The sequence below is a fragment of the Podarcis filfolensis genome (assembly GCF_964270895.1).
Source record: "Podarcis filfolensis genome assembly, chromosome: 3".
In the NCBI taxonomy this organism is placed as follows: Eukaryota; Metazoa; Chordata; class Lepidosauria; order Squamata; family Lacertidae; genus Podarcis; species Podarcis filfolensis.
The window spans coordinates 52,688,869-52,713,765 of NC_139606.1; the positions used below are offsets into that span (position 1 = coordinate 52,688,869).

General features: G+C 43.3%; 1 protein-coding gene and 1 long non-coding RNA gene across 5 annotated transcripts in view; one reads left to right on the forward strand and one right to left on the reverse strand.

Moving 5' to 3' along the window:
* Positions 1-21,761, reverse strand: part of LAMA4 (laminin subunit alpha 4) — a 77,604-nt gene extending 55,843 nt beyond the window's left edge. The window contains exons 1-2 of one of the 2 annotated variants that reach the window (XR_014546883.1): positions 20,850-21,761; positions 1,553-1,654 (exon numbers count right to left, since the gene is read on the reverse strand). Coding sequence is in view for 1 of the 2 variants with exons in the window: in XM_083608493.1 (XP_083464619.1) it covers positions 1,553-1,654; positions 20,850-21,050 (303 nt within the window). In the remaining variant the exon portion in view is untranslated. The remainder of the gene's footprint in view (positions 1-1,552; positions 1,655-20,849) is intronic. The other variant, XM_083608493.1, reaches the window with a different exon arrangement.
* Positions 1-24,897, forward strand: part of LOC310760351 — a 611,207-nt gene that overhangs the window by 58,475 nt on the left and 527,835 nt on the right. The window lies entirely within an intron of this gene.

Consider the following 24,897-nt stretch of genomic DNA (forward strand, 5'->3'; position numbering starts at 1 on the left):
CATTATTCTTAACAGAGTGGTGCATAACATTGTTGCAGCCTTCAGAAAATGAAAGAGAAGAAAATGATCTTTTTAAAACACTCTAATTTCAACAAAGCAACATGGTTTAGTGATAAGGGAATGTGGGTAGTGCTGTGGTCTAAACAACTGAGCCTCTTGGGCTTGCCAATTGGAAGGTTTGCAGTTCGAATCTGTGCCACGGGGTGAGCTCCCGTTGCTCTGTCCCAGCTTCTGCCAACCTAGCAGCTTGAAAGCATCCCAGTGCAAGTAGATAATTAGGTACTGCTGCAGTGGGAAGGTAAATGGCGTTTCCATGAGCTCTGGCACTTCTCACGATCCTCTGTGCACCAGTAGCGGTTTAGTCTTGCTGGCCACATGACGCAGAAAGCTGTCCGTGGACAAACACTGGCTCCCTTGGCCTGAAAAGCAAGATGAGTGCCACACCACATAGTCACCTTTGACTGAACTTAGCCATCCAGGGGTCCTTTACCTTTAGTGAAAGCTTTTAGTATTTTTGTTTTTTAAGAACTTATTTGCAGTTTGTAGAGACTTTATACATCACTTTGCATTTTAGTCAATTGAAAGCGCAGGGCAGAATTTTATGTGTTTGCTACTGTAATACATAGCCATGCCACAAATGTTCCCTGAGTGTCATGTTCAAGCCTTCCAACTAATAGCTGTGTGACACCTGTACCTATTGCTGCTAAAGGCAGTACCAGTGACAAAACTCCTGTGACAAAGCTCAATTATCTGTGAGAATCAGGGTCAACCCGACATTAAGCAGAGCAAAACAATTGCCTTAGGCACCAGATACCAGAGAGAGGGAAGAAGTGACAATGTATTGGAGAATGTATTGGAGAGGAGGGAGAAAGGTTGTTTTCTGCTGCTCCAGAGAAGCGGACACGGAGCAATGGATCCAAACTACAAGAAAGAAGATTCCACCTAAACATTAGGAAGAACTTCCTGACAGTAAGAGCTGTTCGACAGTGGAATTTGCTGCCAAGGAGTGTGGTGGAGTCTCCTTCTTTGGAGGTCTTTAAGCAGAGGCTTGACAACCATATGTCAGGAGTGCTCTGATGGTGTTTCCTGCTTGGCAGGGGGTTGGACTCGATGGCCCTTGTGGTCTCTTCCAACTCTATGATTCTATGATTCTATGATTCTATGAATGCCTGCCTACCATTCTCTAAGCTAGCCTCCTTCCTTCAGGTGTAATCAGTAGCAGCCACTGAGGTAGCTTCTATTGCTTTCTTGGCATTTCAACACAGTGGGTTGCTGCATTGGAGAGGGGGAGGGACGGGGCTAGAGTCCCACCTGTGTCTCTTCACCAGCTCTATTTGTTCAGCCTCAGGCAGAGAGCAAGAACAAGGCTTTATCAAGAACTGAGGAAGGCCTGTTAATGATCTGCCTTTTCAGTCCAGATACCATTCATTACTACTTTTGACGAAATATGCATCCACTTACCTGGGACTAAGCCTCACTGCATTCAGTAGGTCTTAATTCTAAGTAGACATGGCTAGGATTGTGCTGCAAGTAACCAGAAAAGGCTACTTACCAGACAAACACCAGATCCATCAAGGCACTTGTATGCATTGTTGTTGCACTCACATGGGCTGCAGTCTCCTGAGTAAGTTCGGAAAAACCCTTCCTGGCATCTCTGCAACACAAATACAAGAAAAACATTCAGTACGCATACATGATTGAGGTTTTACACAGGTTATTAAGGGTTTTGGATTATGTGTGTGTGTGTGTGTGTGTTGTTTTTGTTGCTAAAACAACCTTGCATTTTTGTAACCCTTTGGTTATAGGAACTACAAGGCAGGCCAACAACATAAAAACATAGGAAGCCGCTTGATATTGAGTGAGACCATTGGTCCAGCTAGCTTATTATTGTCTACACTGGCTGACAGTGGCACTCCAAGGTTTCAGGGAGCAGATACTCCCCCCAGTGGCGTAGCGTGGGTTGTCAGCACCCGGGGCAAGGCAAGTAATTTGCGCCCCCTAACCCGTGGATTTGCGCCCCCTAACCCGTGGATTTGCGCCCCCTAACCCATGGATTTGCCCTAACCTCAGATGTTGCGCCCGGTGCGGCCCGCCCCCCCTGCACCCCCCACGCTACGCCACTGACTCCCCCCGGCCTACTTGGAGATGCTCTGGATTGAACCTGGGACCTTCTACACACAAAGCTGATGCTCTTATCCCTAAGCTGCAGAGATGGGTGATGGAGGAACAGATGGTTGAGTTGGTGCTGAGGGAAGGGCAGAGAAGAAGAGACTTGTGAGGAGGTTTACAAGGGAAAGAAATGAAGTAGGGTGTGCACTGGATTTTACCAGCCAGGCCTTTATTACTGGACATTTCAGATAACAGAGCTTCAGATAATAGACATTTTTGTACTTCCGTGACCACTTAGTGAGAAGATTAACAGGCTTTCAGATTCAGTATCATGTAAATAAGGATACAATGGGAGAAGATATGGAAAGTGACAAGCCGGGGGTGCGGAGCTAAACTGAATGTAGGCTATTTGTATCCATTAATAATAGCTTTCAGGTGACATTTACAGTTTAGCAGGTTGTGAAGGAAAATATCAGGGGAAGAACTGACTTCAGGGGTTGGGTGGTGACATTATGTGATAACCAATAAAACCCATGAATACAGGCATAGAGCTGTTTAGGATAATACACACAAATTATCAGCTCTCTTTCTCTCTCTTTGTATATCAGGAATGGGGAGCATGTGGTCTTCCAGATGTTACTGTAGTCTTAGGCTGTGTACACACTCCTGTTTACTCTGCATCCAGTGTGCTCCGATTGCTGGTTTGGGAAGCAGTATACACACAACGTGAACCACAATCCATATCTATCCTGCCATTTCTTATGAAATACGGTACTTTGATCATCACCCCCACTCCAAACAAGCTTTAATTGAAATTGAGAAAAAGAACCACCCTGTTGCCATTTAAGCTGGTAATGTGTACGCAGTCTAATTCCCATTAGTCCCAGTCAGGATGCGTGATGGCCATGGATGATGGGAGCAGTAGTCCAATAATATATGGAGGGCCACAGATTCCCCAGACCAGCTCTTGATGTTGTTGTATTGACTACTGACCACAAGGAGCATGGCTCTTTCCTTGCAACGGATGAAAGCAGAAGAGTTCTGTTGAAGCTTATTGAGTTCTGAATATCAGGTCCAGAATGCTATCTTTCTCTAAGGCTGCTATCGTCATTATCTTTGTCTTTATTTCTTGAGACAAACCAGTGATGTTCCATTACGCCTCTAGTACTAAAAAAGCTCATCATCAGAGCATCTGGCTGGCCGAATGATTTGCGTTACTTAATGTTCCTTGGTGCATAAAATAACTGATTGGTGTGTGTATGCAGGTCTGGAAAGGAATCAATCTGGCAAACTGCCCTTGGCTTTCTTCATTGCATGGACAACAATTAACCCACCTCTCCATTCCCTGGCCTGTATCTGAACTTTGGAAACAGTTGGTGGGCTGAAATATCAAGCCTGTATTTCAATTGTTTCTTTAGGATTAAAACACTTATTGGCTCTGGAGGTCGGTTCAAGCCTGGAGGGTTGGAATTCTTTTTCTAGTCCACAAATGAGAAAGCATGTTTATTCAACAGTTGTTTTACTAATCCCAGAAACATATTTTAAGTTGTTTTGACACCTGCATTTTTTTTTGAAGACAGAATACATCTGCAGTCCCATAATGCCAAAGCAATGATTGTTGTCTTCCTTTGGGCATTTTGCTATGCCTAAATCAGACAATAAGTGATATTACTTCCTCTTCCCTTTTAGCTTCTTTATCCTGCATTAGCCAGTATTAATGGCATAGCGTAAAGCTGTCAGCATAGAGATAACAAAACATGATATGAAAAGGAAAGGAAAGGAAGTGTCATGGTCAAAGCAGAAACAAAGCAAACCAGTCTAAAACAGGATGTGTGTGAACTGGAAAGTTCTTCTTTTTTTTAAGAAAAGCAAAGTGTGACAAAGGATTAACAGTGCCTTATGGCCTAACAAAGGGGTAGCCAATGTGATGCCCATCATCCCTGATCATTGGCTACAAGGGCTGGGGCTGATGGGAGTTGAAGTTCAACAGCATCTAGACATCACCACACTGACTATCCCTGCCCTATCAGATTCCCCATTACAAGTGGCAGTAGTATAGCTTCTTCCTTTCTTTCCTATGTCTTTTGCCTTTATTTATTTTTTATTTTTTGCTGCTGCAGCAGCAAGTGATTTGGCCTCATTCTGGGGCACTGTGGGAAGAAAATGGCAGCCATCACAATTTTTAAAAAATGGTGGAAAATACTTGGGGGGGGGGAATGCAAAGCAACCTTTTTTGGGAGGGGGGAGTAGAAAAAAGAGAAAAAATTCAAACATTTTCTCAGGAGAATGTAGTTTGAGAAGCTTCAGTTCAGATCTACTTAAGCATCATGAGCACAGTCCCAAAGAATTACTAGATTACTAAATTATATATACTACAAGAAAGGTAAGTTTGCCTTTAAATATGAAGTGAATTGAACTTCTACCCCAACCATACGATCTGACAACATCAACTGATTGCAGAAGTGCTGTTTTTGTTTACCCTTCGCTTGTTGCACCCAAAATGAAAGGTGGGTCTAACTTACAGAAGTTCCAACACACATCCAGAGGAAGGGCTGAGCGCTCTGGCAGTACTGTGTTTTATCCTGGGTTTAAATGGTTTACTGCAGGGGTAGCTAATGTCCAGATCTTGTTCAACTCCAAATCCCACCAGTCCCAGCCAGCATGACCAATAGCCAAGGATGACAGGAGTCGTAGTTTAACAGCCCCTGGACAGCACCACATTGGTAAAGAATGAACATGACCACCATAGAGCCAATGGCACGTAATCCTTATCCACATGCACACAAACGTCTTGCAGTTGGTGAGGCAAGATCAAGCACTTCACAGAGGGAAACTTTGCTATCATTGGAAGACCCCATATGAATGCACCACAAAGTTTCTACATTCTAATTCCGCCCCGAAAGAAATTCTCTCCATTTTGAGTCAATTAAAGCTCAGAACTCTAAATGACTAAATGGATTCAAAGGAATAAGACATAGCAGCTGCTTTCTATTTTGTTGGAAAAGGAAGACTCTGTGTAATGGAAAGAAAAGCTTTTTTCTCTGCATATCTACTTTTATGGTAACATGACTAGCTTATTAAGATACATTTTCTTTTGGTTCTTTCAAACAAATCATAAGCCAAGCACATTTCCTTCCCAAAGGCAAAGGGGGAAAATTCCTCCCATCCTCTTTTGTTCTGTGAAAAAGATTTTGAATATTGGCTCTCTTACATTGCATTGTATAATAAGTGATAAAATGCTCACTTTATGGTAAGGTCAGTGCAAGCAGTTCTAAATTCAGTTCTCAGCTCAGGCCTTCCCCACCCATTATGACCATTTCATGTTAGAGCAGCAGAGGAGCACCCTTGTGTGGCTCCCCGTGCCAGCAACAATTTATTGATACATCATATTTAAAATGATAATAATACAGCAGCACATGTAAGAAATTTGTGCCTTCAGTACATTTTTGTTGGCATCCATCTGTCTTGAGAGACAGTGGGGTGCGCAGTACAAGGGATGTACTAATTATATCCAGATTTGGAGGCTGGAATAAAGCCCATTCTGTGAACAATACTGGAATTAACAATCTTAAATTACACCCACACCCTAGCCCAATTCCTGCAGCAATTAAATGGTAACCAGATAATGTAACAACTTAAAGCCTCTTCAGTTGTTGCTGTTAGTAGTCAGTGAGGATGAGCATGCTAGCTCTGCATCCCCTCTGCTCAATTTGTGTTCCCTTTCAACATGTGGAAGCAGGGAGCTGTTTGTATCCATGGAAAATCAGGGTTATAAAATGTGGGGAGCAAAGCATTTCCTGATACACTGTCTACCTTCTTCCTCAAGATGCTTCTGGTGTTCTGTTTCTCGATTTCTGCTTTTGCCATGATATACAAAGGGGCTTCGCTTCTTAAACATGATTTTCTGTTCTTCATTCCATACCACAACACCTGGTCTAAACTAGACAACTAATCCCATCAACATAAGGTTTATGGGACTGTTTGACTTTAATTGTGGAATAACTTTTGTGAAATTCATTCATTCATTCATTCTGCTTGAACTTCCATGCCCAGAAATGAGATTTGCAGCCACAAAGAACGTGTCTCATCTTTAAACTACAACATCAGCAGTGCTTAACAAAGTATATCAAACAGGTTACTGGCACATCACTGCGAGATGACTAAAGCGATATATAGAGATAGAGATATATATACAGTGGTGCCTCGCAAGACGAATGCCTCGCAAGATGAAAAACGCGCAAGACGAAAGGGTTTTTCGGTTTTTGCGTTGCTTCGCAAGACGATTTTCCCTATGGGCTTGCTTCGCAAGACGAAAATGTCTTGCAAGTTTGTTCGCTTTTTTCTTAAAGCCGCTTGAAGAGGCGCAGTTGTGACGGACCGTGCTTCGCAAGACGAAAAACATCGCAAGACGAAAAGACTCGCGGAATGAATTAATTTCGTCTTGCGAGGCACCACTGTACACACATCACATTCAATGAGTGAACAATTTGTGTACATAGATAGTTCACCTGTACACTTGTACAGTTCTTCACAATCAGGGAGTGTATAGGGTACATGATAGTTGAGCTGCACACTCTTTAAATGTACTTCTGTGGAGATGCTTGCACCTGTGTTCAGTGTAACATGTAAGCAGCCTTATGATACCTTGCTCTCATAGAGTTTCTTCTTGAGGTTCTTCATTACTACAATATTCCACAAATACCACATTTGAGGCTTTGGCACCTTCCACTGGGGAAATACAGATAACCTTGTTACTTTCTTTCTGGAGGACACATATAAGTTCTTAAACTACAGCATACATGATTTGGGCAGTTTTGCCACACCATACTTTGGTAACCACCAATTTTCACCATGAAATTTCATTTTGAAAGTTAAAAATACATGCAAGAAAAGAAATGCATGTAACAGCACAAGAAGGTCACTTCAGTAATAAAGAAGCTCACTAACTACAATACTTAGTAGAGCATACTTATGAAGCGACTGTAGTATTAGGGACCCGGAAGGAACTGGCTGCATTACTTTACCACCAGGGACATGCAGTAATATATCAGTCTTGGTACCACCCATGAAGACTTCAGCCAGATTTTTCATATAACCATTGACGCATTTGTTGTACTGAAGTTCAGTGACCTGAACTTGATTGTCCACAAAGACAATGAATCTTTTTTCTACTGGTCTCTAGATCTTTCACATCATGGAGGATGCTCTGAAGGTCGAATTACATGGCTAGATTTAAGACAATGGACTGGAACTATGTCCTTATTATCAGGAACAACTGGCACAGTGGGGGGGGGGAGGAGAGGCCTATGTGGGTACCCACTGGTGGGAGCACCAGATTGGAGCATCTATCAGTGTGCCCACTGAGCCTCAACGTTGCTGCAATGTCTCAGTAAGCAACACTGATGCCACTGTTGGGAGGGTGGCTTCATATCCCCACCCCACCATACCATCATTCCTGCTTATTTCATTTTGGGGTTTCTCCCACCACTGGGAAGATGGTGGTTGTGAGGTCATCATATAATCCTCAATGTGCCAAATTAAATGAAAGTTCCAGAGTTATCTTGGTATGGCATTGACCCCAAACTATTGGTTAGAAAGGACTAACTAACCACAAAGTTCATGCTCTGGACAGCATCAAACGCTATTTGTACAAAAGAAAAAATGGAGACTTCTTAGCATCTCTTATAGGATATGAATTGTTTGTGTTGTGTGCCTTTCTTGTTATTCTCATGGATGCTGCACCATTTCAAAATACCATCACATCTTGACCAAAGTAGCAGCTGTCTCAAATTCCAACCAGTACACTGAGTCCAGAAGTGCAGTTTTGCAAACACAAACACAAAGACTCAGTTCTTCAGGAGATTGATGGGAAACAGTTTGCAAAACAACAAGAGCTATAATAACTACTCCCAACTGTTCTGATATTTCTTCATCTTGTGGCATAAATTTCAAGTCCTCTGTTGCTCCTCTATTCTTTCTTTCTTTTTAACCATACATTCTACACATATTAATTTATAAAAATATTTATAGACTGAACTTTCAAAACAATATAGTCAGGCAGTATACTGCTTAAAAAATTACAACAAGAAGAGAAATAAAAGTATTAGCAAAAAGATTAGTAAACAATCTGTACTGGTTGGTATTCACATTGCAAAGGCCCATCTGAGTAATACAGTTTTTAGGAAATGTCTAAAAGAAGGGAGGAATGATTTCTGCCAAGCCTTAACTGGCAGGGAGTTCTACAGGGCAGGGACTGCCAAACTGAAGGCACAGTCTCAGCCTGATCTTAACTTCTTTTAACTACTTATTTTCTGCATGCTGTTGCTTATTTGTTTTTGAAAGTGGTCGTTCCTCATTGGTATTATGTACACCAACCCGTTCTTTATCATAAATACATGGAACCTAAGGGGGATGATCCATCTGTATCAAATACATTCTTCCCTAGGACACAGAGCTCTCCTCCTCCTCAAAACATCTGGATGAACATCTGCCAGCACTTCTATATTCTGTTCGTCAATCTTCAAAGCATTCCTTCATTTTTTCACAATAGCATCTCCAACCATTACACTTTACATTTCATAATGATGATTCTATCAAGTTTTTCCTTTTATGTACAACTATAATTCATTGGGGACACGGGTGGTGCTGTGGGTTAAAGCACAGAGCCTAGGGCTTGACGATCAGAAGGTCGGCGGTTCGAATCCCCGCGATGGGGTGAGCTCCTGTTGCTTGGTCCCTGCTCCTGCCAACCTAGCAGTTCAAAAGCACGTCAAAGTGCAAGTAGATAAATAGGTACCGCTCCTGCGGGAAGGTAAACGGCGTTTCCGTGCGCTGCTCTGGTTTGCCAGAAGCGGCTTAGTCATGCTGGCCACATGACCCAGAAGCTGTACACCGGCTGCCTCGGCCAATAAAGCGAGATGAGCGCCGCAACCCCAAAGTTGGCCACGACTGGACCCAATGGTCAGGGGTCCCTTTACCTTTATTGTGTATACCCATTATATGATGGTTTCACATTCCTGATCTAACTCTAACATTGTCTTGATATATATGTTGCTCAATGGTGACAGGACATGTTCATGACAGCTATGTTTTACCAGTCACAGGTGGGGAGAGTGCTATTTTGCTCAGGTTCTGCCTCTGGGCTTCCCATAAGCATCCGGTTGGCCACTGTGAGACCAGGATACAGGACTAGATGGGCCATTGGCCTGATCCACCAGGGCCCCAATGCCCTTATGAATGGCGGTTTGCCTTATTTGGTGCTCACTGAACTGTTCCTGTGTAGTCTGCCTTGGGCACTACAAGACAAGCTACATTATCTCACTGCCATAGCCCAGTTAACCAAAGAAAATAAGGAAAGATAATCAAGAACAAAAGTCATATATAATACTGAAAGTTGTGGAATAAAAATAATCTCAAGCCATGCCTACTTTAGTCATACACAAGTCCATTCAAGGAAGAAGGAGAACTGATTATTATTCCTGCTTATATGGTATTCTTCTAGTATAATTTTCTTGGTATGTGCACAAGACACTCATGCCTTTTAAATAATAACCAGTTCACTTCTGCTGTGGTTATGGAAGTTTGTTAAATGGCATTTCTCCCAAGATACTTTACACAACCACTGAAGTAAATGAATAAGTTCTGCTCTGAGGAATCATGTTCGCATTGACTTTAAAGACTGCAAAAGAAAGGTGGTTATGGGGAAATTACTGCAGAGGAACAGACCCCCAAAATTGACCCATAAAGCAACGCCTTGTAACCAAACCATCCATGGCAGTGATGAGGCTTGTTTGTTGTTATGGTCTGTTAGGTAGAGGAAGGCCCCATAGCTCAGGGTGGTGAAGCATTAAACTCCAGTCTTTACTTTCTCACCATTCTATTTCAGGCAATTCACATTTGTTATTTATAGGTTACCTTTCAGCCCTGTCTAAATTGAATGTTTTCCTTGTTGATGAAAAGAGCTTGGATGTCATTTCACATTTCTAACCTCATTGCTTCTGACGCAATGACATTGTTTGTACTTGGCTCATCATCAGAGGCGCCCTATGTTTTCCTTTGGAAAGTGTTTTATTATTATTATGAACAGCCGGTGCCTAATATCTTTTGTCTAGAGACCCTTCCCCCTTTTCCTCACTAACCAGTTTACTGCATTGGATTCAGTTCTGAAAAGTCAAATGTAAATAAGCCAGTACTTTCTGAATAAACACAATCCCACAATACGTATATTGATGGTGATGAAAATTACTACTGTTTCACAGCTGCAGTGTGCAATGTGCTATGTGGAATGATTAAACACACCCAGTGGTTCAAGCAAGTAATTTTAGAATCTGGATTAATGGTCTAAGAGGAGCGAACTTGTTAGATGATAATGCACATAATTTAATTTAAATATGTGCTATGGAATACTTATACAATAAACATACATACATACATAATTTTATTTGTATGTCACCTTTCCATAGCTAAAACCATGCTCAGGGTGGCTTACAGCATGAATCAAATTACATAGTTACAAATATAACTACAGTAGTCAAAAACAATAAATAAAACACACCATATAGTATCCTATAGTTTAGTATAGAACATAATTAATTATTATATTCATTAGTAACCATGAATACTGAATCACTGGATAGGCAAACTCTTAGCCAGTCCAGTGAAATGGCATTCATTAATCTACTTTATCAGACCTATTTTACTGGAATATAAAAGGCATATCTTACAACTTCAGGACATTCCAAATAATCATAGGGTGGAAATCAACACCACACTATACTGAACATTCCATGTGTGCAAGCTTAACAGCTTGTGAGACTGAACAAAACCCTCACCCTATGTGCTGTTCTGGGGGTACTCACAATCCCCCAAGGGGTGTGAAGGCGCTCAGGAAGAAGAGAGGAGGGAAGCCCCATTGTGCAAGTGGTAGCCCTTGGGGTTGGGAGAATGCTGCCCCGATTATCTACTCTATATGAACTTCATTACAATTACAATGAAGAAGGGAAAGAACCAAACACCCACATAAGTAAAACAAATCTCCATTATTAAAATTAATAATGAATCATCTAATACCTAAACAGGTGGCTCTTTGGGTTTTCTGTACATATCCTATACCCATATAGAAATTGTTTGCACATATCAATACACCCATACAAAAATTGTATGAACACATTTGCATAATCTTGGAACCAGAAAAACCTGGATTCTCAGTAGTGCACAGAGCTTTTATGTTCATAGGCTCTGTTGAGAAGAACTGCTGAACATGTTAAGGACAGGAGCAAGGTCTGTCACCACAGTCATGCTCCTTCCCTGACACGTTCAGTCTATCCACATGAGCAGAGCTGATGCCCAACTTTAGGCACAATGCTGCCAATGGGCCCACCGCACTCCAACATCCACACATGTACAGACCCTCCAAGTGTCCCTATTTTCCATGTACGTCTCTGATTTAGAGAAGCCATCCTGGTTTCTAATTTGATACCAGAATGTCCCACTTTTCTATCGGATGTCCCTATTTTTATTGGAGAAATGTTGGAGGGTATGGAGTTATCTGACCCCCGAGCCGTCTGAAGGCAATCCTTTATAGGGAATGTTTTGGGTTTGTTTTTTTTAAAAAAAAGTTTAATGTTTTCTTATGTTTTTATGTATGTTGGAAGCTGCCCAGAGTGGCTGGGGCAACCCAGTAAGATGTGTGGAATGTAAATACTAAAATTATCATTATGGAATGGGATGTCCCTATTTTCATCGGATAAATGTTGGAGGGTATGCATGTAGCTATAATACTTTCTTTGCTGCTGCCAAAGCAGTAATAACAACACCACTCAAACTGCCCTCCCTGCTGTCCCACCCCAGATGGCATTTTAGCACAGTGGGCAGGTGGGCAGTAAAGCTTTTGAATGTGAGCCAAAGTTGGTTCCCATCAGTGGTGGCTACCCACCATCTTAATTTATCCAAAATGCAGCATCCAACATTTTAGTTATATTAAGCAACCACAGAGGAAAACAAAATTTTGCTCCCATTCAAAAGCAGCACTACCACACGCCAACATCAAAAGACCCATGCTGTGGCTCAGTGAGAAGGATGGTGAGAGTCAACATTCCTTGGTTAGGTTGGTGAGGAGCCCTTCTGATCCCCTGGGGCCTTCAACCTATGCCCAGCTTGGCTGACTATGGGTGCCAGGCCTGGTCATGACAACAAGGATTCTATAAAAGCTGCAGTGGAAATTTTCTTGCTTGGGAATGGGCAAAAAGTTGCCTTTGTTCAAATCAATTAAGCATGAGCTTATCATTTGTACTACGAGCAAAGTCTGTTTCCTGATCATGAAGTGTGTCACAGCACTTGAATGCAGCTGAACAGCAGCTGAGAAAAAAGCATAAGTCTCTCTCTGTGTATATTGGGTCGGGGTAGCTTTTAAATCAGATCATCTATTGCTATGGTAAAATCTAGTTTTCTTCTGTTGCCGAAGCTTCCATAGGGCTGCTCCTCTCCTAGTTCAAATGCAAAACAAAATACCATTCAGCAACAGAGAGTGATTTAGAGATGGGGTTGATTCCAGTATAAACACTTCGCAGTTAGGCATTCTCTATAAAAGTGCACACTCATATTTTCCATATACAGTGAGATAGACAAAGCCTTAACTTAAAAGGGATTCTTTCCTACAAAGGGGGGGAAAAACATGCTTGCTGTTTGCAAGATTTCTAGGGTATAAATTATTTCTGGCCTCATAATTTGTTTAATTCCAAAGCTTGCTATCATAAAAAATGCCATCCATAGCAATGTGCCCTACAAGGTTTGACACTGTTGATAATCTGTCATTCTGTTGTTATTTATATGCATTGGGGTGGGGCTTTTCCTTGCTAAAAAATTAATATAAGGTGTAAATATATGTCGTTTTATCTCATGGCTTCAGATGTTGTGCACTACAGGTTATTTTTCCTCATATCAATTCACAGGGCACACTAGATAGAAAATGACAGTTGGGTGGTTTGCATTTAATTAAACATGCAAGTTTCTTAGATGTTGAGCAGCTTTGATGTGAAATAAAAGAAAGAAATGTAAAAAGGCAGGTAGGCACCTTCAATAAATGGCATACTTAATATAATTAAAGACCTGTAACAATCTGTGGACTTTTAAGCTACCTGCCTCCCACCTTGCTCTCCATCCCTGACTACTTTGGTCTCAGGTGGAGGAATTCAGCGCTGTGCTCTTCTGATCTGCGCAAGCATCCCTGCTTGCTACATGGAACAACCTCCTCTCTCTTCCCCCAAGCACCGTTCTTGGCATTCTGGGGGGGGGACTGGGGAAAACCCCATTGGGCCCTTGCACTGGCTTCTTCTAGCACACCGGGTAAGCTGAATCTGAGCCAGCTAAGAACATAAGACCCTATTGGATCAGGCCAATGACCCATCTAGCTCAGCACCACTGAGTTGTATAATAGCATTTTGATGTTGGCCATTGTATCTTCAATTCATTTTCTAACTATCCCTAAAAGGCTATTCACTGGGTTGACATCTTTATCGAGCTGTTTACTACTTAATGCTCTCTGTGACAGACAGAGCAACACCACCTTTGTGATGTCCTTCTCTGACCTTCCTATAGAGCTTATTTCCAGAGACAACCATGTCCTACTGGTTCTCTCCATTCCACCAGGTTACTGTTAGACTCAAAATATCAATACCAAGACCAAGCTTCCGTTCCAGTTCACCCATCTGGGCTCAGAAGCTTCTAGCATTAGAATATAAATGCTTGCATACAGTCTCTTTCTTCAAGTGTCTTTGGTACTTGCATTTTGTTCTGAAGTGCTTTGGCGCCTCTGAATTGCTGTCCTGTGCCCCTACACTCACAGCACCTAGTCGTCTGCCACCTCCATTTAAATTTTCATCTACTTTATCATCATCTCAGGTGGGCAGATTCATTCTGAACCGGAGCCTTCTCAGCTCTTGTCGGCTCCCTTTCCCCTTCAAACGGTTTAAAATATGCTCTGACACCTTTATGATTTTATGTGCCAACAGTCTGGTTCCATCCTGGTTCAAGTGGTGCCTGCTCCTTTTATACAGGCCCAGCTTGCCCCAGAATATTTCTCAGTGCCTAACAAATGCAAACCTCTCTTCCCAGTACCTCATCCATATTGAGACTACAAACCTGTGTCCGTCTAGCCAATCTTCCATGTGGAACAGGTAGCATTTTAGGGAAAGCTACATTGGAGCTCTCAGCTCTCAGTCTCCTACCTAGCAAACTAAATTCGGCTTCCACCATCTCAACAACCCCATGTCACTGGTGACAAACAAACCACTGACTCCTCCTCAGATAACTCTTCCATGTTATATAAGCAAAGGGCAACACCCACAACCTTTGCACCAGTCAGGCAATTCACCCTGCCATCCGTATGCCCACCGCACACCCAACTATTTATGTTCCTAATGGTTGAATCACCCAATCTCCAAGCCTCCAGAGAAGTTTCCTCAGACAAGAGGAGTCCCTCAAGGAACGGGCCCCTTCTAAGGGAATGCTTCATTCTTCCTCAAGGCGACACTCTCTTTTCCTGAGACCTTCGTGCTCCCAGACAGCAGGGGAGCTATCTTTATGGGAGTGGGACACAGCTTAAATGGTCCTTGAAGGCCTCATCCACCACTCTCTGCCTCTCTTGCATTTCCCCCCATTATTAAAGGTAAAGGTAAAGGTACCCCTGCCCATACGGGCCAGTCGTGTCCGACTCTGGGGTTGCGCGCCCATCTCGCTTAAGAGGCCGGGGGCCAGCGCTGTCCGGAGACACTTCCGGGTCACGTGGCCAGCGTGACGAAGCTGCTCTGGCGAGCCTGCACCAGCGCAGCACACGGAAACGCCGTTTACCTTCCCGCTATAAAGCGGTACCTATTTATCTACTTGCACTTAAGAGTGCTTTCGAACTGCTAGGTGGGCAGGAGTTGGGACCGAACGACGGGAGCTCACCCCACCGCGGGGATTCGAACCGCCGACCATACGATCGGCAAGTTTTACCCACAGCGCCACCCGCGTCCCCATTATTTACCTTTAACTAATAACTATCACATTGGGAAAAGAGAAACAGATGTACATTAATGGTTGTTCTCCTTAATCTTTCTCTTCTCTGCAGCTTTTCTTGTCTCAAACAGGCTCATATTTTCACCAGAGTCCAAGAACAACCCTTTCTAGCTAATAAAGGTGTATATTTTGTTTAGAATTCCACACTAGATATTTCAAATGAAATATGTTTTCAGCATGGACAGTCTATGACCAAATCATTTGTAGGAAAATTTCTGTGTGGCATTCATCTGACATGCCATAATTGCCTATGTATGTATTCAATATGCTTTTCTTCACTATATAGTGCCATATTTTCCTAGTGGTTTTTCAGAAACTGTAGTCCACCTCGGAACATTCTATGAATTGCTTATGTGGTTCTCATGAAACCACCCTTTATAAAAACTGGCACTGCTGAGCATGACTAACAGACTATGTCTGTTTAGGAGAGAGAGGCCAACCCAAGTCAATATTTGGACTAAGAAATAAATCAAGAAGGATTTCTGAGTGAAATATATATATATATATATATATATATATATATATATATATAGCTCATAAAATGACTTGTTTTATATACTTTCACATACAGGGCAATCCTGAGCCTGAATGGCTTGGATGAGTACAGCTAGTCATTTTGTGCAGGGATGTGCAAAGGAAAAATAGTTTTGTTTTTAAAGCTGCACTTCTTTCAGTTTAGATGTCTTTGTTTTGTTCTACTTTTATTTTATTTACACTCATTTTTTACCTCTTCTGTTCTAGTAATTTGGATATTTCCCCTGAATGTTTCATGAAACTTGCATGGATGCTTCCTCAAGGCATCATGCCTGACAAATATGGACAAAAAGTCCATAGCTCAGTGGTAGAACATCTTATTTGCATGCAGAAGGTCCAGGGTTCAATCTCCAGCATCTCAGGTAGGGTTGGGGACATCGTGTCTGAAACCCTGCAGAGATGCTGCCAACACAGGAAGCATCCATCAGGAAGAGTCCAGAGCAGAAGAAAGAAGCAAGCCAGAAGTTATGACTAGATAACAATCATAGGATACAATAACACACCAAAGCTCAGTAAATCTGTGTTGCCCAGGAAAGCTCAGCTGAGACCAGGAAGTCCTCATACCCCTTCCTGTCCATAGGAGTCCAGTTGTTGGCTGGATGATCAAAGGCTGCCCATGGCCTAGATAGATGTTGCAATGGCTTGGTGTCTCACCATATGAACAGAGATCCCTAATCTATCAATTGATGTCATTGCAACTCTTGATACAAAGGAAGGGAGGTTTTCTGTGGTCCCATCCAAAGCTGCAAAAGCATGCAGTGCTCTATTCAAGATGGTGCAATGCACGAGGTGGGACAATAGCTGCACTACTCAGATTGGTCCTTCCTACTACATTGTTGATTACCACTGAGCTATAATGGCTGGCAGGTATCTTGTCTGCTGCTTGGTAGCAGTTTGCCTACATTCCATGGGGCCACCTACATGTGGTACACAACTGGTCAGCATTAGGAGATCTTTCCTAAGCTGCGCTGAAAAAATTACTCTGTTTCCTCACTGTAAATTCCAATCTAGTTAAAGAATGTACAGAAGATGTGTCTGCATGGTTCTAACCATGTCCCTTAAAGGAAAACATAAATGTGTTTTGTAAAACCTAGCCCAATATAAAATGTGGAGCTAGAAATCCCAGATTGCACTCAGCTATCATTTGTTTTGTGTGGGCTGAGATGGGTGATCTCATGCTCTTTCCACTCCTTCCTTAATCCACTGATTATGGGAAAGGTCAAAGCACATGTTTAGTTCCCCCCTTGAATTTTGGTTAGGTTGTGACCACTCTCTGCTCCAAGCTAGGATTTATGTCCCACCCAGATTACAAAGTACATTTTGATCTTAAATCAAATACTTTATTCACCAAGCAGCAGGTGGTGATCCTATTTCTTAACTATTAATTTCAACAAGCTTCTAAACAGGCAATTTCCCCACCACATTATGGACTGTATTCATGCTCGCTCCTAGGGAATCTCAGACAATTCCATCAGAAACTGAAATGTGAACAGAAATTGTCACAGTTTGCATGCTTGTCTGGTCAGGAACAGAGATCATAAAAATGAATACGAGCAGGTTTCTTTTTTTAGTACACTAACATTATGTAAATAATTACAGTGGCACCTCATGTTAAGAACTTAATTTGTTCTGGAGGTCCGTTCTTAACCTGAAACTGTTCTTAACCTGAGGTACCACTTTAGCTAATGGGGCCTCCCGCTGCTGCCACGCGATTTCTGTTCTCATCCTGAAGCAAAGTTCTGAACCCGAGGTACTATTTCTTGGTTAGCGGAATCTGTAACCTGAAGCGTCTGTAACCTGAGGTACCACTGTACATCATTTTTGCAGTTTTTAAAAAATGTTGTCCTTCCTTTGAAACACACTTAAATTACTTACATAATTGATTGTGCTAGCTTTTGCTGTAGCGGCCCGTGAGATGAATGACATATGTTTTAGTGGAAGCCAAACTGCAGAGGAAAAGAAACAGTGCTGATTGCAACAAACACAAGGTGGGATGGAAATCGCTCTCTCCTTACATTCCTAACTCCTTCCTCCAAGTTACAAATGACTAAGGCTAGCCTTATCAACTCTAGCCTGATCCTGAAGTCAGTGCCCACATGATTCAAATTGCATGGAGAGCCATAGCAGTGCCATAGGTGCTAACTTTGCCCTTGGCACTGCACCCTATGCTGGCCCCTACCTGAGGCTGTCCAAGTACTGGCAGAAGGTCTGAAGAGAGGGAAGCCTGCACACAGGCTGTTGCCATGAGCTGGAACTCTGAGGGAACACCAGCACCTGAACAGGGCTACTTTCTAGTTAACCATATCTTACCACCCACCCAAAAATGGTAAGTGTTGAGTGATTTTGATTGACAGGCATATTTATTGAGATCAACATATCAGAACACAATGGAAGGAAATCCTGATGTAATAATAGAATGACAGTTTTGTTTTTAATAAATTCACCCTTAGTTGAATCTTGATTCAGCTATATGTGCCAGTGTGGCATAGTGGTCAGAGTGCTGGATTAGGAGCAGCAAGAGCCAGGTTCAAATTCCCACTAGGCATGATGCTCATTGGGTGACCTTGGCCCAGTCACCATCTCACAGCCTAACCTACCTCAGAAGAACCATGCATGCTGAAGCTCCTTGGAGGAAAGGCAAAAAATGCTGTATATGAATTAAATACCAAAATTGTTGCGCTTCAACCACGACTGCTGTTCATTTATCAGTAGTGTTATGTGTAGTAGAGCTAGTAACTGGAACATGTCATTACTGTGATATTCACATTGCTGTGTTAATCTCTGCTCATTTTCAAGATCTGGCGCCAAGATACACACTCCTTCCTTTCCCATGACCTTATGTGTCTTAATTTGCCTGCTACACTGAGTCACCTCCACAGGAGGTACTTACTCCCATTCCATAACCTCATGTTATGCTGCTCTCTTGTTTGTAATTTTTGTTTTTTCAACATAGTTCTGTTCAGCTGCTACCAAACCAATGAGTTCCAACTATCTAAGATTTCAAGAAAACAAACGATGTATTTATTATATAGGGTATTATATGGTGTTTCTCGATGGGCTATACCTGCCATCACCCTTGACCATTGACCATGCTGATCGGGTGCTGATGGGAGTTGGAGTTCAAAAGAATCTAGATAGCACCCCTTTGGGGAGCTGATATAGGAGGCTTCCAACAGCAGCTGACTTGACCTCTTGTCCCTCTCTCCACCACTGCACACCTCTACCAAAATTCTGCTCTGGAAGGTCTCTGTACCCTCCAGAGTATATTTTTTTTGTGGGGGATGCCTGGGGGGCGGGCGGGAATCCATTATGCTAACAATATCTGTTGTGTTGGTGCATGGATTTGCTAGCTACCTTGTATAATACGTACTTTCCCATACAAAAACCTGATAAAAACTAGTTTAAAACATATACAATATTAAAACAAATAAAAAAACAGTAAAACCATAGCAATCATAACAATTCCATTCCATTCCTGCACAAAGATTAAAGATAGGGCTACTAAGAAACAAATAGCAACCTAATCTGCACTGCCAATTAAAAGCTATCTGAAAAAGAAACACAAATGACAATGGGGACAGAGCTGATCCCATTTCCTGAGGGAAGGAGTTCTGTAAGTGCCATCACTGACAAGGCCCTGTTTCCCATGTTTGCCAGCCTAATATCTCTTCCTGGTGCCCATGCACAGCACTTCTCTAACCACATTGATGCTCTGGAAGGTTTGCATGGACACATTAGATAGTCCTTTAAGTGTGCATGTGTGTACACAAACATGAGAGTAAGAGCACCTTCAACATTTTCTGTTTTTTGTTTTTAAATATCACTAAAGTATTGCCATTATTTCTGGCAAAGTCAAAAGCGTTTTAAGCTTCTCTTTTCATTCCATTTCTGCAGGTGTTTCCTCAGCCGCTTGTTTTCCATTGCTAACTTAGAAGGAAACCCCATGGAATTCTGTGGTAGCTACTTACAAGTCAACAAACAGTTCTAGCTGCACATATTTTTTTCATATAGATTTCTTGCAGGAACTATAGGATCCTGTATGGCACCCTAATAGAGGCATACACATCCCGCTGAAACCAACAGGATTTGTGGCCATTTCCCTCATTAGGCTTTCATCTCATGGGGATGCTCCTACAAGTAACATGTTTATGTAAAATCATAGACCCCAATACAAATATTGGTCTGTGCGTACAGGACGCCCATAAATTCAGGGCTCCTAATTCACACCGAGTACATGCAACAGTGAACATGTATCACTTTGTGCATATACAGTGTACACTTTTACTCATAGAAGTAAAAGTGTGCATAACCAGAGCTCCTATGTCCCCAAGAGATCGCTGGATGTGGTGATCACATAAACATAGAATTGAAAGGGGTTCAAAAGGTTATTTAGTCCAACCCCTGGCAAAACAATAAAATCCACTGTCACAGCATTTCTGATAGGTTGGCAACCAGCTTCCTATTATGCAAGGACTTCTTAAGCAGTACTGATTTGAAGAGAAGTGAGCTGAGAATCCAGAAAAATACACACCTTTCCTACACTACAAGATTAGACATGAGAGGGACTTTCAGGATAGGTGGGCCCTGACAGACATAGATCAATGATTTCACACTGAAATGAATGGGATTGACACATGCCCATCAGCACAGTCAAAAGCACTGAAATGCACCCCAGACTTTGTACACACTGTTTGAGAGTGCCCCCCTCCTGTCACATGCTGCCCACCCCCATAAAAGCTCCTCCTTTCTGGATACCCAAAGGCATTAAAATCTAAAAAAAAAAAAGTAGCAGGTTTTTAAAATGTGCACTGATAAATCTATCCACTTGAAACTCTGCTTTGGGGGGACAGACTCGTTCTACTGCTCTTGCATGAAATCCAAGCAACTGAACATGACTTTATAATACAACAGCCTATTCAAAGAAGGCAGCGTGACATGTACATTTTGGACGGGGGGGGGCATATTTTAGAGTTTCCCTTGAAATGCCCTAAATCCTGAAAACTCCACACTCCCACTTCAAAACACCCAGTAGATTACATTCTCTTGAGCCAAATGGAGACACTATAAAAACACAAAGGGGTTAGGGGAGGGGGAGTGCTGGAAACAGTACAAAGAAGGAGAAAGGTCAACAGACAGAAGAGTTACTCTACCTCAGCAAAATGCGGCCAACTTTGAAAAGATACAGATTGTTGCTGCCCTCTGATAAGGGTGTCTTCTTGGCTGCCGACCGCTGAGCTGCCTTCAATGTCAGCGTGAAAAATGTTGCCCTCCGTTGAGGCAGAGCTGAGGGAGAGATATCCCAGGCAGAAGAATAGAGGAGAAACCAGGGGCCAGGCCAAGATCAAAGCCATCTCCTCCCCTCACATCCAGCAGTGATTCTGCAGCTTCCGAGCACTGATTTCTGCTCCTGCTTTAATCGCACCCCCTTTGGTTTAGTGGCGCCTCAGTTGTTTTAACTTCCAGCTTCCAGAGGTGGCACTTCTAAGGCAGCTCTTCAGCAGATCCTTATTAAAAGGAGTGCCTTTGCTTTCGCTCTCTGCCTTTCCGTGCCTGTAGCTCCTCTGTCTCCCTAGAGGCTCCGGCTGAATAACATACAGATGGGCAGTGCTTAAACAGAGAGTGTCAAAATGCGGATTGTATTCCAGGAAAGCACCATGAGCTGTGCTGCCACCTTATCTTCACTCTGTCAGGATACAGACTGAGGCTGCATTCAAAGCTCTGGCTTCCTTCAAGTTGTTATTATCATCACTCCTTTTCCACCTTCCTCGCCACCCACTCAAACTTTGCCATTCACACACACACACACACACACACACACACACACACACACGGGTCAGACTGCTTCCTCTCTTCCTACTGCCAAGCCCCACAATCAGGATTTAATTAATAAGAAGCTTCCCGATTCAGATGGTCTCCTGTAATGTTTTAAAGCACTTTCAGTCACAGAAAACGTGAATTAAAAAATAATATGTTCGCAGTCTCAACAGGCAAAAGAGATTCAAGGCATTCTAAATGTTGGGAGGAGTTGAAGCACCTTTTCTTTTGACCAAAGGATCAGGTTCACGAGAATCGCAAGACCATACTTTGCGGGGAAATGTGCAGCCGAACACAGTTAATTAGCTGTCCTAATTCTCCTCAGCCCCACTCCTCATCATCATGTCTGCTCGCAAAAAGAAAAAGAAAAAGAGTATCATTCAGCACTGTTTTGGAAAGGGACTTCATTACGCAAATGCATGAACTTTTATTTACAAAGACCAACTTGTTTTCCTCTTCAAGAGATGCTTTGTGAGGTCCCTGAAACAAGGCTCTTAGTGTATAGACGCCTGCCAACTATACTGGTTGGAATGGACCCTGTAAAGTCTCTTGACATCAGCATGTGGACTAATGTTTCCAAGGCTCTTAAGCAGGGTTGTCACCTTTTCCTTTAAGCATTCCAGTTCCTACCTGGATCTTTTTCTCCCTTCTGATTCTCCCCAAAGCCTTTCTCCCCTCCCCTAATCAGTTTAGTGCTGTAGATCCGGTGTCCTCTCCCACTCTCTGACCAAGCAGCACTGTAAAAATACTGCCTATAGGTGTAATGTTATCATGCAAAGATGTTTTGGGGGGAGATAGGATTTTGCCCAGACATACTTCCAACAACCCTGTGAGTGACCATTGTCACCCATGCCTCAAGTAACAGCTATGCTTGACTACTGCAGTGTGCTGCACATGGGGCTGCCCTTGAAAATTTATCAGAAATTTCAGGCGATTCAAAATGAAGTAGCTATATGTCTTGTCAGTTCTGTAACAGGTTAAGTGGCACCCTGTTTCTAGGTTCAGTGGCAAGTGCTGATGTTGACCTAGAAAACAGCTTGGAATAAGGGTAACTCGAGAATCACCTACTCCCATATGAAACTGCCCAAGGTCCTTTACCCACATCTACTGAGACTAGGCAAATGGGGAATGTGGATTGGACCTTCTCTATGCCAGTTGTGAAATGCCATCTCCAGGTGAAAATGATTTAATCCACCTTTTAACTTGGCTAGTACATTGTTGTCTTACCTGGCTACTTGTCCTGAACTCCTGGCCTACCTGGCGGCAAGTCAATATGTCAAGTCCCCAGTCTGGGGTTAATCCACATGTCCAAACTGAAGCACAGTCCCACACAGACCCTGGAGCATCCAAGCTGAGGTCCATCAACATGAGCAGCTGAGCAGACACAGCTCCTTAGCTCTAAGGTACAGGTAAAGGGACCCCTGACCATTGGGTCCAGTCGTGGCCGACTCTGGGGTTGCGGCGCTCATCTCGTTTTATTGGCCGAGGGAGCTTCCGGGTCATGTGGCCAGCATGACTAAGCCGCTTCTGGCGAACCAGAGCAGTGGACGGAAACGCTGTTTACCTTCCCGCTGGCACGCTACCTATTTATCTACTTGCACTTTGACGTGCTTTCGAACTGCTACGTTGGCAGGAGCAGGGACCAAGCAACGGGAGCTCACACCGTCACGGGGATTCGAACTGCCGACTTTCTGACTGGCAAGTCCTAGGCTCTGTGGTTTAACCCACAGCGCCACCTTTTTATACTCTGCATGCTGATTGCAGCACCTGCGCTTGATGAGTCATGTGACTCTCACATGTTCCAAGCCTCCTCCAGCTGAGGAATCACAAGCTACTTCCAGAGATGGCCAAACCCCACATCCCTAGCTAGGGTTTGGACTGTGGGCCCTTGCCTGCCTCAGCCTCCTAGAGCACCCCTCTCACTGCTCCCTATGCCCCAGAGCCCACTGTGTTCATGGGGAAAGGGGCTCATCTGGCTCTGGTGATGGGTCCTGCTGCTCTGGTTCCTGTGCATTAACCCCCAATCCCCTCATCATCTTCCGCCACCCCCACCACCAACCTCTCCTTCCCCATCCCCAGTGTGTCCCAGTCCCAGCTACACCCCTCGCTGGAATCCTCTTCTTCCTCTTCTCCCTTGTCCTGCCAGTTCATGACACTAATGCTTTACATGCTCTTTAAAAACTTAATATTTAATTTCAACAAAAATAAAATAAACATATGGTTAGCTGCTACCTTGAATTTTGACATTAATGCTTTGAATTTTTTAAATGTTGGTTTATAGAGCAATTCTAACCCTTCCAAGGCTGAAGGCTGGTTGGAGGGGGGTTGTAAGGATCTCCAGGAAGGGCTACCTGAAACCTTGAACAGCTGCTATCAGCCTGTGCTGACAATAGTGAGCTAGATAGACCAATGGTCTGACTCCGTATAAGGCAGCTTCATTTTTCCTTGAAAAGGGAGAGGGAATGCCTGGACTCTGGGTGGTCTTTTTCTCCGCTGCTGTCACACCACTAATCTGTAAGGCAAAGAGGGAAAGGGAAAGGGAAATGCTTACACCGACCAGGTTTTCTGGCTGTTTCACCACCCTGTGCTGAGAACTACCCTAGACAATGGTAAAACTGACAGGCTGGCAAAACACTAGTCAGGTGGCCACTCTTAACACAGTCTGGACTGTGATCTGAATTAGAAGGAAGAGAGTTTTCATTCTGATTTTCAGTTTCTGAATGTTTGTGTGGATATCCAGTTTCAAAAGAAACTGGTTTTGATGAGTTCAGGGCCACCTGCCACGCATGATGTGAGGTGAGGTGGTCACCTCAGGTGGCATATCTGAGCAGGTGTGCCCCTCCTCTGCCACTTGCTCTGCCCTTGCCACTGCCTTTGCTGCTTTGGGCGCACCCCACCATCACCACGGGTGCGCCCTGTGTGGTGGAGGGGGTGCACTGCACCCATGGCACAGGAGGCAAAATGTCCTGGCCCGGCCCACTCTACCTCAAAGTGAGGTACTTGCCTCAGGTGGCAGATGCTGGTTGGTGGTGAGCAAGTTGGAGGTTAGAGCTGTGACTACCACATAGCCTGCCCTGTGCCCCTTACACTAACCTGCTGCCTTTGAGTATAATACGTTACCTCTTTGCCAGCTGAACAAAAAATCAATCACTAGTCCAGTTGGCTTCCACAGGTGGAATATAAAAGGCACTGAGCTCTGCTTCAGGCTGTAAAATGTCTTGGACATGAAGTGTGTGTGTGTGTGTGTGTGTGTGTGTGCCCCTCCAGATTGGTGTTTTATTGCAAGTGTCTTCTGCAACATGTTCTCGACACATGCTATAAAGTGCATTCACTGCCTTCTACAGACTCATTTTTCAATCAATGCACACCCATTGTCGTCTTCAT